The following is an 18,798-nucleotide window of genomic DNA, read 5'->3' on the forward strand; positions in this document are numbered from 1 at the left end:
TTTGTTGGTGCCTGGAACAGATTATTGTGGGTTATAACATTTTAAAACATCTAAGTAATCCATTTGAAAGCAGGAAAAAGAGCACACCATTGATATGAAATTGCCCTGACTTTCCAGAAAAGATTTTATCAGAGAACTTCCAGTTTCTTATTCTAGGGAGAAGGTTGCATAGTTTGATTTCTGAAATAAAATACGTTTTTAAAGCATTGTCCTATCCAGTAAAATTGATTTATCTTATGGTAGAATTTTACTCTCAGAAAGGTAAGAGTTCAGTACTTCCTGAAGTTAAACCTAAATTCCTGAAGTTAAACCTAAATGAAACATCATTATTTGGAGGAATTATTCTATATTTTAATTATTATGTCTATTTTCTTCTTAGTGGATGCATTTTACCTGTTCCTAGTGGAGAAATAGTTTCTGTTTATGAGTCACGAGTTCACTCGTAACACAGGGTAACAGGGTAACAGCTCGTAACAGCTCACAGTGGGTTTGGGTTTTGGTAACTGGGGGGTTGTGCTGCTTCAGAGCTGTAGAAGGCTCTGCCCCAAACTTGTTATCAGTAATTTAGAGCACAGATTTCCAAGCTAGGATCTCTGAATACTGTTGATCCAGAAGTTGTATTAAGTATTTTAAAGTGGTTTTGTTATTTATATAATAGATTTTTAAAATGTAAGTGTAGAATACTGCAGCTGTTAATATCATAGTTGGGTTTTAGTGTTCATGAGAAATGCTGATGTTTTAAGCCTCTTTTGGTCTCAAACATTTCTGTATTTTTGAGATAGGTTATGTTTTTGACACCTTTTTCTATTTCTCCTCACTATTACAGTGAGTACTGCAACAGATCTCTCACACAAGTACTGCAAAGGTAAATAATGAAAATACATACATGGGTGAACTTTTCATAGCATTTTGTTTTACTATTAAAATTAAATTTAATTTGCTAATTTACTATTATAATAACTCTAATTTGCAAAGCCTAATTTGTCAGTAGAGCACTTGTTACCCCCCTGGCAATGGGAGGTCCAGGGGGAAAACTTGCTTTTTCTGACACCGACCACAGTGGACAAGTTGCTTCCTTTCTCCAGGCACTGACTTCAGGAAGGGTAGTAAAATATGAAAACTGATGTTATGAAATATGTTACTATCTGATAAGGAAGTGTGTTGTTTGAGAATTGGATATAATTATCATCATTCAACACCCACACATCTCATTCATAAAATCATGACGTGAATTTTTAGAACAATGAAAAATGGGCTTGATGTTTTGGAGAATATAAAAAAGAATAATATTATTTCTCTAAAAATTAGCATGAAACATTCATCCTCATTTATGTTTTGTGTCTTGTGGATTAGTTTAAATTGTCTTGTGGTTTTAATCTAGATTTAAAATAGCAAGGGGTTTCCACATTTGGTTAACACTTATAATATATATATACAGTGAAATTATGTTTTGACTTCCTGCTCTCCTCGTCACTTTTTTGCCCTGTCCTCTTGAGAGCAGGCTGAGAATTCATCTCCCTTGGCTTTGTTAAATTCCAGTTGTGTTTGGGTATTTTGTTGAGATGAACTTTTTCCTAGAGCAGAAGTGACTGATCATAGTCCAGTCTGCATGGTTGAGAAAGACAGTTGTCTCATTTGTTTCCTGAAAATCTGAAACCCTTTGTGAGTGAGCAAATGGAGCATACTGTGTTATACAACTGGAATAAATTATATCTTTTTCCTTGGCCAGTCATAAGGATTTGTAAAATTAATTTAAGACACTTAACTGTTAGACTTTGGTATTTTGATGAGTACACAATGGCACTGAAAAGGGGTCTTGCCATTGGGACAAGGCTGCAGATTTCCAGCAGCTAGTAACTATTTACTATAATATAGTAAAAAAAAAATCCACAAAGGCTGAAGTCTATGGTTTTTCATTAATAACAGGACTTCTAAAAACATCTACATGATGTGATTGTCCAAATTCAAGCATTTATTTATTTTACAAAATCACACTGCTCCTCAGCCAGTGGATATTGTACATCCCACCATTTACAAAGAGTAACCAAGTTAGTTCAGTGAAGACCATATGTAGAAAGATTATTCTGCAGAGCTCTTAGCAAAACTTAGAAAATTAGGTTTGGATGGAATTTTTCCATATTCGCTCTGAAACATAGTTACCTATAAATAGTCTGTTGAAAGTAGACCTCTATGGCATCTTGCATCAAAATTGGCAACATTTTGCATATTGACCACGGGGAAGGAAAAACTACTTAAAAAACCTTTTACTCAAATGTATCTTCTAAGTTGTGCTTTTATATAAACAAAATCATTTTTCATGTCTTTACAGTAGTCATAAAAGTTTGAGTACAGATAATATTTCTGCACTTTCTGATTGAAATCAGACTTTAATTTACATATTTGCTCTTCCAATGACATAATATATAGGATTATACTTTGATTTTATGTACAATATTGCTTGTGAAGAGAAGTCACAGCAAGTGGGGGAAGTTCATTCCTGAGGTGTAGAAGGAAGAAAATTCCATTTCTGTCCCCAAAATGAACACGAAGGAGGATCTGGGAAATGACAGACCAGTCACCCTCAGGTTGACCCCTGGGCAGATCATCCTAGAGATCATTTCTGAGCCTGTTAAGGATTCCAAAGTGATTTAGAGTTGTCAGATTTATGAAGGGGAAATTATCTGTGACCAATCCAACAGCCTTCTGTGATGAAATAACAGAGCAGTGCATGAGGGATGAGCAGGGAGTGCTGTTTGCCCTTACATGAGCAAGGCTTTTGTCCCTCTCTCCTGTAACATCCTCTTGTGCAAGGTGATGAAATAGATAAAGGGATGGACAGAGGGCTGTGTTCATAGGGCTGGTACTGGTGGTGTAAAGTCCCTCTGGAGGGCTGTTGCTTCTGATGATCCCAGGGGTTGATCCTGGGCTCAGCACTGTGTAATGTCTTCATTATTGACCTGGGTGATGGGACACGAGTGCACCCACAGCAGTTTGATGAGGATACAAAACTAGGAGTGGCTGATGGACCCTGTCTTGGTGCTGTCATTCTCACCAGACTGGAGAAATGTGCCAACAGGAACCTCATGAAGTGCCATAAAGGGGAATCCTAAGCAATGCCCCAAGAGACGAATAACCCCCGGCACCTGAACAGGCTAGAGGCAGCAGTGAAGGTGGACAGGTGGCTGCAGTGTGCTCCTGGACAGCAACTTGGGCTGCATGAGTCAGGTGAGGGATGTGATACTCCCCCTCTGCACTGGACAGACCCATGTGGATCTCTGGGGCCACTGCTGGGCTTCCCAGTACAAGAGACATGGAAATACTAGAACAAATCCAGTGAGGGGCCACTCAGATGCTCAAGGGACTGGAGCATCTCATATAAGAGAGGCTTGAGAGAGCTGGGTCAGTTCATCCTGGAGAAGAGGGTCAGGGAAATCTTAGCAGTGTCTATAAATACCTGTTGGGAGGGAATAAAACAGACAAAGCCAGGTTTCCTTCAGTGGTGGCCAATGACTGGACAGGAGCTACTGAGCAGAGATTGAAATATGGGAGATTCCAGTTAAAAATAAAGAAAATAGTTTTTTACTGTGAGGGTGGCCAAGCATGTGGGAACCTTGTGCACAGAGGTTGTGGAGTATCCATCATGGGAAAAGATCAAAACTCGAGTGGATGCAGCCCTGAGGAAATTATTTGAGTGGGGGAATTCAACTGGGTGTCTCCACACATCCAGCCTCAGTTGGCCTGTGATTCATGGAGTATAAGTGATAAAATGGTATCTTCTTTTTCCCCCTTTTTTCCCCTCTTCTGGCCTGCAAGACTCTGATTTTGCAGTCATGAAGATGAACTTATTAAGGAAAAAATTGGATAGATATTTCTTACTGCCTACTTTATAGTGTAGGTAAGGGAACATTAACAAAAGTTGCCCTTTCTAAAGGGAAAATGTAGGATATTATTTTGTTTCTGCAAGCTATTTAAGTATTCAAAATCAGCGTAAGAATATGATTCAGAAGGTTCATGCTTAAAACGCTTTGTTGAGTCAAAACAAAATGACCTCCCATGGAGCTGGGAGACTTCAGCATCTCTGAAATTTATCCCTGAGGATTTTGTGTTATTCTTGATTTATGGTGGCGTCACTGAGGGCAGGGTTTGTCTTTTTGTGAGAAGAATTGGACTTTTCATTTGGCAGGATGTTAGGCATTGTTAATCCTTCTGCCTGGCAGACCTCACCATTTAAAAACTCAGGGTGTCAACAAACTACTTCCATTTTCAGGTAAACAAAGTTGCTCTAAAAAAGGTCTTGCCTTGTTTAAGTCTTAACTCAGGGGAACAATGATTTGTTTGGATGGTGCTTTCCACACTGGTTATCAAGAACTATCTGTGGGGAGCCATTAAGAAAGCATTATAAAGTTTTCAATAAGCTCAAAATAATTATTCATCATGAAGTCTTTTATTGGTTTCAGAATTTTAATTATTATAAGCATCAGTGAAGTTTGTTTCAGACTCCAAACATAGAGTTGCAAGTGATGTACTGTATTAGAATGGGGTTATATCTCTTTTTAAATTATTTTAATTCACATAATCAAGATTTCCGTTGTGTACTTGTTTAGCATCACAAGACCTCTCCCCAGTTCTTGGCTAAACTTAGTTTTTTATATCTCCCACAGTGAAGATTCTCTTCCTTCTGTGATGGTTACAGAGGGTTTTAATTCTTGTTTTCAGATGTTTTCTTTCTAATTTGTTCTAAATGTTCCTGTTCTAAATTTTATCCCTTTACGTGTCACTATGTACTTTTGAATAATTAAATCGTATTATGTAATGTTTCTCTTCTTGTTGTTTATACTTTTTCAATATTTGCAGACATCATCGCGGCTTAATTTTAGAGTGAAAAAGCCCCATTTTGTATCTGACATTTCAGGTTCTTCCTGTACTTGCCTTTCTCATTGCCATACACATTTGAGGAAAAGTGTTTTCCTTCAGCTGAGTTTCTTCTAGTAAAAATTCAATAATTTAATAATCAAATTCTTTGAATTAATATTATAGCATTTAAATAAGGCAGTAGATGTCTCCACTTGCTGCATAAATAGGTGGTAATTAGTTATTGTAACTTCCTGTAGCATCTCTAGTCTTTGTAGAAGCAGGAAAGTGGGGAGTTATTGCTGTTCACATCATCAGGGTCGTGAGGTGTTTGACCCTACATATCATACTTGCACTAAATCCTCATAAAAAAACATGCTCAGCATGTTGTGTGAAACCTCTGCATATTTGATTTCATTAATCCAAGCAGATAAATATATTGGCTATGAACTCTGATGGAATTATTACCTTTTCTTTCTAAAAGGGCTTTGGTAGAAGTTACCTGATGAGCAGACAAACATATAAATCGCGATATAAATTCCAGTGCTTTTTAAGGTAGTGCTGTAGACATTGCTGGTTAGTTAACAGAACTCAGTGCTTCAAATTGTTCTCTTTTTTCTTAAGTTTAGGCAATATAGCAAGCAAGATTATTTACTTTTTAAATTAGTGTCTCAGTAAGTTTACAGACAGGAGGGAGTGAAATCTACAAGACAGCAACCTCAAGTCTCTCTTTCTGATATAATGTATCTTAACATAAAATGGAAATTATTTTGAGACTTTGTTATTTATCTCTTTTCCCCCTATTGAAATCATCCTTTTACTCAGGGAAGTTTCTGCCTCCTGGATTTTGTTCTTTCCTTTTCCACTCTCTGTACAGTGTGTCCTCCTGTGCGCGTCTGATCAATTTTCTGGTTTGGCACCAGTCATCTCTTTCCTTTCAGTCTTTACTTCCACCTAATTTGTTTGGCAGCAGCCATAGCAGAAAAACGCAGAGACAGGAATTATCTTTAGCTTTTGAGTCTTTGAAAAAGGTACTATCCTTATGCTATTTTCTCTGGGTTGTCTGTTGCAATGACAGGCTCATTCTCTTGCTTATCAGAGGAGTCTCCTAATTTTCTGTCATGTAAGGGACCTGATCTCCACATTTTTATCTTTGTCTTTGCAGTTGGCATCCTCTGGTATGAAAGTGACTTACTTCAAGATACTGTATTACCAATTTTCCAAAGCCTCTTTTTACTGTTTTACAGTCATTTGCAGTGCTTATCCTTCAGGTGTTCAAATTGCTGGAAGTTTTCTGGATGTTTTTGTGCCCAGTACTGTAAAACTGATTTTCTTTGTCATGAACTAGCTGTCAGGTTTCCAATATTTCATATATTTCAGAGAACACTTCCTTATAATATGGAAACATCTGTAAGAATTAATATGCTTCATATTCCAAGAGCATTTCCACCAAACAGCTGACAGAAGAGAAATTTGCTGTCTGTTCTTACAATGCTGAGGAGTTGTGAGCCCACATATTACCCAGTCCAAATATATCTGGTAGCTGATTTGTCCTATGTGATTTTATGTGATCCTTGCCTGGTTTTAGGTTTGATAACAGCTGAACCAGCTGGTTCTGTATGTGATGAGCACTCACACCTTGGTCATTGCTAAATCCAGTAGTCTCAAGCTCACTCATTGTGCTGGAGAGCTCAGTCCTCACCTGCAGAGGCACACAAAGCCAGTGGGTCTCACAAACAAACCCCACAGCCTCCCGAGCAGCTGCTGTGGACCTCCTGGTCCCTCCAGTAGCCAACTCATAAACCCTCTGATCTTTCCAATATGCAGCCCAGATTTATGTCCAGATTGTTATGTGGATCCCAAACCTCTCATCCAGGTCATGGGCTGCACTCCCACGTGCATGGTGTGCACCCTCTCAGGTCACTGTGGCATGGCAGGCACATGGATCCCTGTGATCCACAGTCCCAGTCTGGTTGTAGGCAGGAGCAAGTAAATACCTCTTTGTTGAGGATAGAAGTATTTGCTTGCCCTATGGCAGTTTGGATTATGGCATCATGGATTTACTCAGCTTGGAAAAGACCCTCCAGCATCACTGAGTCCAAAAATTAACCCAGCTCTGCCAGGTCTGTCACTAAACCATATCCCTCAGAACCACTTCTACAAATCTTTTAAATCTCTCCAGGATTGGTGACTCCACCACTGCCCCGAGCAGTCTGTTCCTGTGCTTAACCAACCTTTCTGTGAAGAAAATTATTCTAATAGCCTATCTAAATCTTCCCTGACACAAGTTGAGGCATTTCCTCACATCCTGTCCCTTGTTACCTGGGAGAACAGACTGACCCTCACCTGGCTGCACCCTTGTTTCAGGGAGTTGTAGAGGGTGAGAAGGTCCCCCCTGAGCCTCCTTTTCTCCAGGCTGAGCCCCCCCAGCTCCCTCAGCTGCTCCTCTTCAGACCTGTGCTCCAGACCATTCCCCAGCTCCATTATCCTTCTCTGGACACACTCCAGCCCCTCAAGGTCTTTCTTGTTGTGAGGGGCCCAGAACTGGATGCAGCACTGGAGGTGTGGCCTCACCTCCAGTGACAGGGACAATCACTGCTCTGGTCCTGCTGGCCACACTACTGCTGACAGAAGCCAGGTGCCATTGGCCTTCTTGCCCACCTGGGCACATGCTCATCCTTTATGTGGAAACAGAAGAGAAGAGTTGTTAGGGATTTTTAGAAGAGGAAAAAAAAAAAAAAAAAAAACAAAACAGCACATATTTCCCACCAGACTACCTGGCTGATTTTATACTTTCCCTGGGCTGGATTCATCACATTTATTTGAGGTGGTAAATTCTGAATGTGTTGGGGCAGCCTTGTTATGGTGTGAACTCAGTAGAAACCCCAGTGAGGGAAACTGTTTATTCTAGCTCCGTGCACTCCCAGCCACCCTGGTAATAGTTCCTTTCTGGCCAGGACAGCTTTTCAAGGCTGTGAAGGACGGGAGGTTGCAGCAGCTCTCTGTCTCCACAGTCTACTCTCCTGGTGGTCTGGCCACCTGGAGAGCTCTGCATCAGGGTGTTTGAACCAGGCCTGTGCCTTGCCTACCCCAATACCTTTCTCAGGCACTTAAACCCCTGAAAATATAGCAAAAATCTATATCTATTTCTGTAGCTGCCCATTTTGAAGCTCTTACAAATGTCAGTCCCTGCAGCATGAGCAGCAGTCAGACCTTAGCATGTGCCAAGTATGAGCGTGTGTTTACACATAGTACCATGATACTTCATGTAGGCACTTAGTGGCTTGGACATTTACCCTTTTGAAGAGCCTGGAAACATCATTACAGGAACTTAAATAAATTAGAAATAGAAGCTAAAAGTAAACAATAAAAGCGCTGCAGCAGTCTTTTCTTTCTCCATGCTACTATTTTAATCCTCCTGTGAAAATCTGGGTAAGTTGATCCCCCCCCTTGTAAAAATGTTTCCTTAAAACAGACAAACCTTTGAAATAGGATCTTCTAAGAAGCCTTTGTTATTGTAGGACATGTCTAATGGGTTGATGCTTCTATTACCAGGACTGTCTTCCATAATACTTTACTGCTTTGATGCCCTGCTAACGTTGTATTTTGATATATTTCCTCTTCAGTATTTACCTGTGGAGAAACAGTTCTTTTTTTATTTTCAACAGAATTTTTATGTGTTTCATAGGAAGACTTATTAATATGTCTAGTGAATGGAAGGTTCTTTAAAAGACTCTCATGAACCATAAAAGCAAAGCACATGTGAAATGAAATTCATAACTTATATTAAAGCATCAAATTCAGCTTCATTTCCCAGAAGCAAGGGCACCAAATTTGGGGGTCTTTTTTTTAAAGTGTTTTCTTTTAGTTCTTAAACTACTTTGTATTCTGCCACTTGGGAAAATCTGAGCCATCTGACTCGTAGTTTAGTGTTTATTCTGCTGTGGAGAGGTACAATGCAAAAGTGAAGGAAAAAAAAGAAAGAGTTAAAGTAATAAGCTACTTGTGCATTTCTCATTATTACCTCTGGTAGCAGAAAGACATAAAAAAAGGCTGTGTTTGGTATCTTAAAGAATGTTATCCTAAAAGCATGTTAGAATTAAGAACCATATCAAATGCTATACAAATACAATTAACGAATACAGAAGCTTTACTTTTATTTTAGTGTCTGAAAATCCTGGATCCATTGCAAAGGAAAAGGAAGCGGCTGTGGGTGGGTGTGGTGGTTTTTACTTTTTGCTGAAACCACCATGCCAGTATCTAGTTTTCTCTGTGTGGGAAAGAAGCTGGCAGAAGTTACGTGGGAAAACAGTGAAGGCAAACTGAGATAGAAATAGCTTTGGAAGGTAGAAAGCATGGAAGTGATGGAGGAAGAAAGTAGGTGCGTCTGGAACTTGATTTTCTGTTAAATCAAGAAGTGCAGTTGACATTAACCTTTCTTCATGTCTCTGTCTATCCCAGAATCACAGCATGGCTTGGTTGGAAAGGAAGTTAAACATTATCTTGTTCCAAGCCCCTGCCATGGGCAGGGACACCTTCCTCTATCCCAGGTTGCTTCAAGCCCTGTCCAACCTGGCCTTGGACACTTCCATGGATGGGGCATCCACAACTTCTCTGGGCACCCTGTGCCAGGGCCTCACCACCCTCACAGGGAAGAATTTCCTCTTGGTACATGTTCTAAATCTATCCTCTTTCAGTTTGAAGCCATTGCCCCTTATCCTGAGTGGTCCATCAAAATGGACCAAAAAATATTTTATGTCTATTTCTTTTTGGATTGATGTGCTGCGTCATGATTGCAGCTCCTCTGCCCCTTCTGCCATTTGGGGAACTGCGAATTACTTGTGAGAGAGATTTCTGAATGCAGATGAGCAGGGCAGCTCAATGTAGAGGCAGCATCCTGCCTCAGAAATATATTTTGCTTCTTGCACTTTGTTGTCTTTGGAAAAGAAACCCCAAGCCCTTTAATTTGTACATTTAGGGTGCTGAGTAAAACTGTGAACATGAGAAATGTATGTCTAAGCTGATCTTGTTGGACACCAGGTGTTTACTGCTGTCTTGCATAGTTCATTTACTTTGTATTTGAAGCCTTAAAAAGAAAGAATAATTACCTTTAAAAAATAGAAAACCAGCAGTTAAGAATGAACAGTATATTATGTTTATGATAACTCTTCTGTTTGATTTTATATACCCTGTGTGATTAAAAACAACTATTAATTGTCATTTTCATTTACTTACAAACCTTACTGTTAAAATAAAGAAAAAAAGAAAAACTTGAACTTTATCCTGAATGAGCACTTTTTTTTGAATCTGTGATGGCTTAAATACTGTTTAATCTTCCAATGTACTATGATAATAAATATTTCTATTTCTATGTATTTCCTGTATCATGTCCATGTATTTGCAGTTTATAAGATATTTAATAGTCTCTGGATGGATTGATGTGCTGTCCTTATAGGCCTAGGAAGTGCCTGACATTCTAATCCATGTACATGTGCAACCCTGCATAATGGAGAAAAAATTGAGTTGTGCTCCTTTTAGAAATGTACATGTTATAAAACACAACTCTGTCTTTAAGATGCTGATAGTCCCAACAAGAGAGACAAATGATAAGGGGCAAATGCAGAGTGTAATTTCCTCATGCTGTGACCAGTGTTTTACAGTGGATTATGCTCAGATTTTGCCTGCTCTTACGCATATCAGGCTGATATTTATTTATTTATTAGAATTTGGAATGCTGTTTGCAGAACACTGGAAATAATTTCATTATTAGATAAAGAAAAAGAACCCTATTATAGAGCTCTTTAGTTGTTTATAGATAAAATACTGTTTTACTATATTGCAAGGTAGACTAATACTTTTGTGAGGAAATAATTGATATATTCAGTCACCTATAAACATTTGAGTCTTGCTTGTAAATAAAATTTCACTCTTTTTATAAGAATCTCTAGTTTAATGTTGGCCTGTGCTATTTAATTTACAGTGAATGTATTTTACTGTACAAGTTTTTGAATTTTAAAAACACAAATTTACAAGAAGAGAAAATGTTTTATTCTCAGAAAAGTTCTGAGGAATACTAAACAGCATAGGAATTGTCTTTCTCTAGAATGATGTAAGACTGGTGTTTCTTAGAGAAGAATAAATAGCAGAAAAAGTATAAGAAAAGTAGGAAGAGGAAAAATTGCCTTGCAAAGTGCATTGTCACAATTCCTCATTTTATGCTCCTTGCTGGCTTCACCTTGCCTTTTGTTTGTGATATTATATGTACACTATAATTTCTTTATGGCCTCCTGCCATTTCATGTTGCAGTGTAGACTTCAGGAGCCTCACATACATTATTATGTATAAAAATGTTTACCCTTTATTTGTTTCTTCCACCTGTTAGCACCAGCATTTAGATTTGGGATAAAAAAGCTGTTGGTATTTTACCTTTTCAAATAGTTATTTGGTAATTTTGTAAACAAAGGGGGCTGCAAATGCAGAGTTAGTAGTGCACATGCTGCAGTTTTGCCTGCTCTTTTATCTTGAAGTTATAAAATTATAGAATATGTTGGGCTGGAAAGGACATTAAAGATAATCCTGAGGAGTGTGTGAAGAGAGGTTGTCAGTGAAGACTGAGGCAAAAAAAGTGGAGTATGTCAGTCTTCTCTTCATCCATTCTTACAAGTTTACCAGTGCTGTTTATTGATGAGGGGTGTACACAAATGTTCCTACAAACTGGATTTTCCTCTGTTTCCTCAGTCTTTCAGTTTGTCTCCACACATGCTTTAGTGTATGTTCTTGCAGCTCTTTTGTTCCACTGATCACATGACTTTGGTTTATAATCCTTGCACCAGGCTGAGCAATCCATTTCTGTACATACAGGTGTGTTAACCTTATTGTTAATTGTTCATATTTTCTTCTTTTTATCTTTCAGGAGACCAGCACTTCTTTTATTTTTAACTAATTTCCATAACCTTGAAATAAACTTCTTTGTTTCAGGTTTTCCCTGGGAGATGCTCGCAGGCCACTCCATGAAACGGCAATTCTGGTGGAAGACATTGTCCACACTCAGCTGATAAATTTGGTAAGAAGATAACTGGCAAAATAGCCTAAAACCCCTTCAATCCACGTGATATTTTTGTGATCTAATGACTAATAACAAATTGTCCAGGGTTTAGGAACAAATAAAACACAGAAACTGAGGGTGATGCTCTGGTCTCAGTGATCTGAGGAACCAGATATGCAACCCCACCTAACCCTGGGAAGAAAGCTGATGGGTTTCTTGTTAAAGAAACTTTAAGTTGTTAGAAGAACTGACTATTCTTCTAAAGGCTGCCTTGCTGTCTTTTTTTTTTTTTATAAATTTATGTTCTATTATTGGTGTTAATGCATTATTTGCTTAGGATTTATATCTTAATATTCCTTCCATGAGATGTTTTGATTTTTGTCAAAAAAACCCTCCAAAATATGGAATATTTTAATATATTGAAAGTCAATGAAAGTGTTATATAAATGAGGTTGTTTTGAATCACATCTGTCAGAAACAACTCTAAATTTAGACCTCTCTATATTTTATTAAAGTTCAACAGCTCCTCTTAAGAAATAAATCATGGCATTTAACACCATGGCCTGAATTTGCCATCTGACAAATCATTATACCTTTGTATAGAAAGGTATAATCTGACATGCCACCTGTGGCTTCATAAAAAGTGTGTTTTTCTTATTATAGCCATTAAGAGACACACAGATGTGGCACTGAGGGACAGGGTTTAATGGTCTTGGCAGTGCTGGGTTAATGGTTGGACTTGATAATCTCAGAGATGTTTTCTATCCTTAATGATTCTGTGATTTGAATGAAATTACCAGCATGTGTGGGAATGGACATTATATGGAAGTAACATATATATATTGTAGTAATACATATTATAACTAATATTTACATCTGGTGTTTCCTTGGATCAGCTAGAGCTTTGAGCTGCAAGTTCCTACACCTCTTCTTTGTAATGAGCCCTTTTAGCAATGACAAGGCTTTTTAAGTTTTAAGGTAGGTTTTGGTACTACATTAACTAGAGCTAAAAACTTCTGTAAGAGGATGAAATTCAGAATGGGATACAGCACATATTATAAATATTTATGTGTGTATAAAATATATTTTTTATATTTCTACATATTCATGCATATAAGACATTTATGTTTTTAATAGAAATATACTAAAATCAGACTTCCCCTTGCTCACTGTATGCCTGCAACAGGTGTTTTCCTTCAGCTTTGCACCTAATCCAGCAGCCACTCGGTAGTTTCCTGCATCTCAGCAAATGTATTGGCATCCCTTCCAGCTCCAGGCAGTTTCTTTCTGCTCATACTTCTACAACCCAACAGTGTATCCCTGTCTCCACAGTCTCCTGGCATCTTTGTGGATTCTTTCCTTATTACACTTCTCTTGGGCTGTCCTGAACATGCCCCGTGGCTCCTTGGAGGGGACAACATCTCTCCCCTCTCTGTAGGTTTCCTGCTGGTTAAACACTCTGTCCTGGGCATATATTTGTAGTTCTTATTCCAGCTTTAGCTCTGACAAAGTAACATTTTCTCTTTGTTAATGACCCCTGTAATTTATGCAAACCGATGGCTGTGGCTTCGCTCTTCCCTGGGCAGTAAGGTGCTGGAGTCTGGGCTGTTCTGTCGCACCGAGGCTTTGCTGAGCTGAGCTTTACCAAGCCCTGCAGCTGAGAAAGTGCAACCTGTGGCCATGTGGTCTTTGCACTTTAATCAAAGCCGGGAACTTACTCGAGGGCTGGATGTGACCCAGGGTTAACCCTGCGTGGGGTGCAGGAGCTTGTAGGATTTCCTGACAGAAGGAAGAATGGGAATGGAGCGGCAGATAAACAGCTTTTCTAACCTTTCCCCTCCCAGCCCAAGACAGCACTTTATTTCTGAGGAAGTGAAAGTATCTTTAATAGCTCATTGCTTTGACCTCTGACATTCACATGCCGGAACTCTTAAATCAGTAGCGTTTTACATGCCCCGGGCTTCTGATAGGGAATTTTGCACATTTGTCACCCTCAATTGCACATCCTTATTGAGCTTCTGTGCAGTTACATGAAATTTTCACTTTACATGTAGTTTTTTGCTGGTATTTACCCAGTACAAGAAAATGCTATTTTTATAAATGAAGCTGACTGCAGAAACAAATTTATTGCTTACCACCTGGATTTTGTCATATTGCTCATGTTAATGGACTATGCAGTTCTCACTATGTAATTTAATGATTTCTTGTTTAATTCATGTTCATTTTTCCATCCATAATAGAGGTATAAAGCTAAACTGTAGAAATTACTTTTATACCTGCAATAAAGCTGGCATGTTGCACACATCTTTCATAGTAAACATTTGCCAGAAGAGCTTGTTCTTGTTGATTAAGTCCAGGTTTGAGCCTCTACATTAAAAAATAAGTTTCCAGCATGATTACCTTTGATTGGTTGACTTTTGATATCTCACAGCTTTATAGTTCCAGCTTCCTATTTTCAGAGTTGATCTGAACTCTATTAAATCAAGGTCTGGTCTGGGCAGATTTATACAGTCACTGCTTCAAACCACTGTGCACTTCATGAAGTCTGGCTGCTGTAGCAGATGAGTGCACTAACAAGGAAAATTCCTGGAAAGTAGATTTTTAAGAGTCTTCATTACATTTTATGATCCATTTTTTGGGCCTATTTTGAATAATATGCCCACTGCTTTGCATAAAGGGAAATTCTACTAAAAATGTATAGCAATGTATAGGAGGAAATGAGCATCTCCAGAGGAAGATTCATTTCATCCTAAAATTACTTTCTGAGTTGAATGGGTTTGTATCTCTCAAGGAATTTATATTCTCAGCTGACTAAGAAATGAATCCTTTGATAGCTGGCTTGGGTTTGAATATCTAAGAGATAATCATGAAACATGAGAGATGAATTTCATCATATTTGTGACATGAGTTTGAATTTTTTATGCTTATATTGTAATTATTATACCTTTTGTTTTTTGTATATCAAGCAATAGAAAATCATAAAGCCCCTACATTAGATAGTTCTGTACATTTTTGGTCAAGCATAATGTATTTGATAAGCACAGTGAATTTAAATTTTAATTTGAAATCAAGTTCACTGTTGACTGATAGTATTTGGTAACAGATCTAAATGTTCTTTTATAGGTAAATGTTTAAAGAACTTATAGATGCATTCATGTTACCCTAAAACTGTACTTCTTCATGTGGGCTAAGACTAGAGGTTCCAATCAAAGCTGTATTTTCTTTATGGTTAGGCACAAGTAATACAAGGAAAGTTGTGCCTGCAAAAACAGTTCAACAGGGAATGCAAAAAGATGTTAATTAGAAGGGGACAAGCCTGTCAATTACTGACCATTTGAAGTGGAATAAGACCTATTTCATTCTTCCATCGTGTCTGATACAATCTCCATGTGCACTAAGAAGGTTTTGAAGCATCAACTTCTATAATAACCTATTCATGTCTGTTCAGACCCTTAGAAAGGGAACTTGAAGATCCTCCTTTAGGACAAATGTATATTATTCAGCACTTTGTATAAAAAAAAAAAGCTGTAATTAAGAAGAATGGAATAGGAATTTTTGCTCAACATTAAACTACCATTGAGAGATTTGCCACATACACAGATGTAAAACAATTTGGTAATTGTTTTATATAATATTTATGAAAGAGAAGAAGTCCCTCTTCACCTTCACCAGCTCTCTCCAAAATTTTTATCATTCTGGGCTGGTTCATAAGAAAATGTAGTATTATTAGACTAATATTAAAAGCTAAATATTATTAGTATCTTCTCTTGATAGGGCCATAGCTTCTTGTTCATGCTTCGGATGTCACATTCAGAAGCAAATGAACAGTAAGTTCATGATGCACTAATTAAATCAGAAGAGTTGGTAAGGAATCACTTTCCTTATACTGGCAATATATCAGCTTGGTGTTTGTTATCAGAATGAAATACCAGCAGTTTGTTCTCTAGGCACACTAGGTATGGCAGGAGTAGTGCAGGCACCTGTTTTCACAGAGTTTGGTTATGCAGTGTAGCACTAGATTTGAAGTTCAGTCCTTTACATTTCGTTTCAGACATATCAAAGAGCTTTTGGGAAGAGATTAGATTTGTTTTTACAAAATGGAAGGTATTTTAGCAGTAGGACAGAGTTGAACAAAGGAATAGGTAAATTACACATATGCACAACAAAAAATACAGGAAAGTAACCTTGTCTGTCCACGAAAGAGTGGTTGCTCAGAGGGAGGGCCACAGCACATCACAACAGCCTTGGACTGCATCCTTTAAATGTTTTATCTGCTGTAATTCTTTGTAATGTGTGATAAGTCTTTATAAAGATGGTTATGAATGGTAGAATTCATGTTAATAGAATTGTGGTTTGCTCTCTGTCAGCCAGTGTGTGTCTGCTGGAAGATGGACTCTGTTCTCTCCAATTGATGTCAAATGATTGAAGTCAGACTCACTCAGTTGCTTTTTTTTAGAATTCAGTAGTGTCAACTTAAAGGAACTTCAGTTGCCCAAAATCATACTGGACGTGATATCTGTTGGAATTTCTTTCATCATTCACTTTTATCTTCCAATGTTATTTAATGTCATACAACTTGTACTGATACCTAAAGCTATTAATATTCCACTCTTGCTTCCTTTGTAGGAGCATGATTTGGGTCCTGAGTTACTTATATGCATAAATGAACACTTTAAGTGTACACATGGATAATTTTTTTATTCTTGTTTTTATTATTCAAAATAAATTATCTCTTACACACACAACATTTAATTCAGAGTCAGTCCTTTGATCTCAACCAAAACACAAAGCACAGGTCAGCAGGTGAATAGTCTATACTGGCATACACAGATGATATTAAAATGCAGTAATTCATAGGTAGGAAACTTAAAGTGAGATGCAGAAATTCAGCAGTGTGCTTGAGTCTTGAGTAGATCTGTGGTAAATCTATTCTGTGGAATAAATTGCTTCTTATAGTGAGTTTAGTAAAGATTGGGTAGTCATTTGCCTCTTTTTCCTAGAAAAAGAATGGTGAAAATACAGTGACAGGTATAAGTTTACTGATACAAAATGCAGTTACTTATCATAAGTAACATGAATTTTATGTTTTCAGAGGACTGTATATTTTCTGGATCAAGGTGTACTTTCTTCTCTTCCCAGCCTTATTACTGCAGCTGTTAATCTTTTACTGCAGTTTAAAACAAAAGAAGAAGGGAAAACTCACCTTCACTTGCCCTTCCAGAAAAAAGACTATGACAATGGGAGAGGCGAGTAGGAAAAATGAGGACTTAAACAGAAGCAAGAATAAAACTTTCTTGGTCCTTTACAGGTTTTTTGCTTGTAGAGGTTCTTGGGTTTTTAAAATTAGATCACAGTTGTTATTTGTTCATAAACTGAATCAGTCACTTTAACGTGTGTAACCTTATACAGCTCCGGGTTTGCTTACTATGTTTTGGAACTGTTCGACTTGTAACCTTTATATACATAATTGTAACATTTCTGATGTTCCTTTTAAGAAGGAAAGAATTGAAAGCAGCTCCTTCACAGGCAGGAATTGCCCACTGATATCCCAAAGTTATGTGCAACTGTCACTTATGCCACCCCAGCAACAGGAAAAGTCCTTGTTTTATGAGTCTGTTTTAAAACAGTTATAAAGTTTCCTGTGCAGGACATTAATTAAAGGGGTTATCAAAATAAGACAAACTAATATAATTTGTGATTGTACAAAATAGAGGAAGTTGAGGGTACCATAGGGACCTAATGAATCACAGGATGGAAACAATCTTCTGGCTAACTAAACATTCAGACTTTGTACTAAGTCACAGGGTGGATGTACAGCCCGGCAAGCCGGAACATGCTGTGTGTTTACATGGATGGGATGAAGGGAGTTCACAAAAACCATCTGGGAGAAATCCTACCGCTATTCATTCTATTCCTGCTGTAGAGTCGAATAAACAACGTGCATGCATTTGCAGCAAACACATGGCACACCTGCCCGGGAAGAAATCAGCCTGGAAGATAAGTCTGTAGTATAATAATTTCTCTGGGTACCAGCACTGCAAGTTTGTCTGCATTTCCTCATGTGGAATGGAAAAGGAGAGATGGGGCCTTATATCTAGCAAGTGGTTAATTGTTCCCTGTGCAATAGCAGCATTTAAATGTGGACAGTATTTAGATTCAGGAGTCCCAGTTAGGGATTCTGGGCTCTCTCTCAGCTTTCTCTTGAGACTGAGAATTTAGTGACTTGGTCAGATTTTTTTTTTTTTTTTCCATGGATCTCTGTGCAGGGTCACCATGTGCTCTAACACAGGGCTGCTGCTTTTTGCCTGGTCATGTAGAGATGCTGCTCAGCATCCAGTGGTGATGAACTTCACTGACATTACAAGTGGAAAGACACTAAGATACTGTTATTAAAACACTAAATTATCAAACAGAAGGAAATGGGTAATTATACCTACAAAGTTGTACCAGCATGTTCAATAGTGAAAAAAAAAGATCTGAAACATTGACTAAATTAAATGGAAAACAAAAAGTCATCAGTGCTTGAAGGTTGGGTTATAAGACATAAAATGTAAAGCCTCAAGGTAGTGCAGGCAGCAATAATTCCAGTATTTCCTGGTTTTCTGTATCAGACTGGGCCTTTAATAACAATATCATGGATTTATGTGTACTGTAAATATATAAGAATTTATGTCTCTACATTTAAATGGTTGTTTTTTCCGCCCTTCACACATCACATTCCTGTTTAGGCTGTTGGACTAGAGGAATTAAGTTAAAATTTCACTTGTGGGGGCTTTGGAATCTGTGGCATTCTTAAATATATATGTACTCAATTGCCTTGGCTTCTCTAGCTCTTATGAAACAGTTGATAAGCTGAACCCAGCCCATGTTTCCAAAACACAGATACATCCTTTATTTAATTT

At 37.9% G+C, this 18,798-nt stretch overlaps 1 protein-coding gene across 3 annotated transcripts in view; it reads left to right on the top strand.

Moving 5' to 3' along the window:
• SUPT3H (SPT3 homolog, SAGA and STAGA complex component) overlaps positions 1-18,798 on the top strand; it is a 254,882-nt gene that overhangs the window by 114,917 nt on the left and 121,167 nt on the right. For all 3 annotated transcript variants that reach the window (XM_053937711.1, XM_053937712.1, XM_053937710.1), the window contains exon 3: positions 11,830-11,914. In XM_053937711.1, coding sequence (XP_053793686.1) covers positions 11,830-11,914 — 85 coding nt within the window. The remainder of the gene's footprint in view (positions 1-11,829; positions 11,915-18,798) is intronic.

Source organism: Vidua chalybeata, chromosome 3, assembly GCF_026979565.1.
Source record: "Vidua chalybeata isolate OUT-0048 chromosome 3, bVidCha1 merged haplotype, whole genome shotgun sequence".
NCBI lineage: Eukaryota > Metazoa > Chordata > Aves > Passeriformes > Viduidae > Vidua > Vidua chalybeata.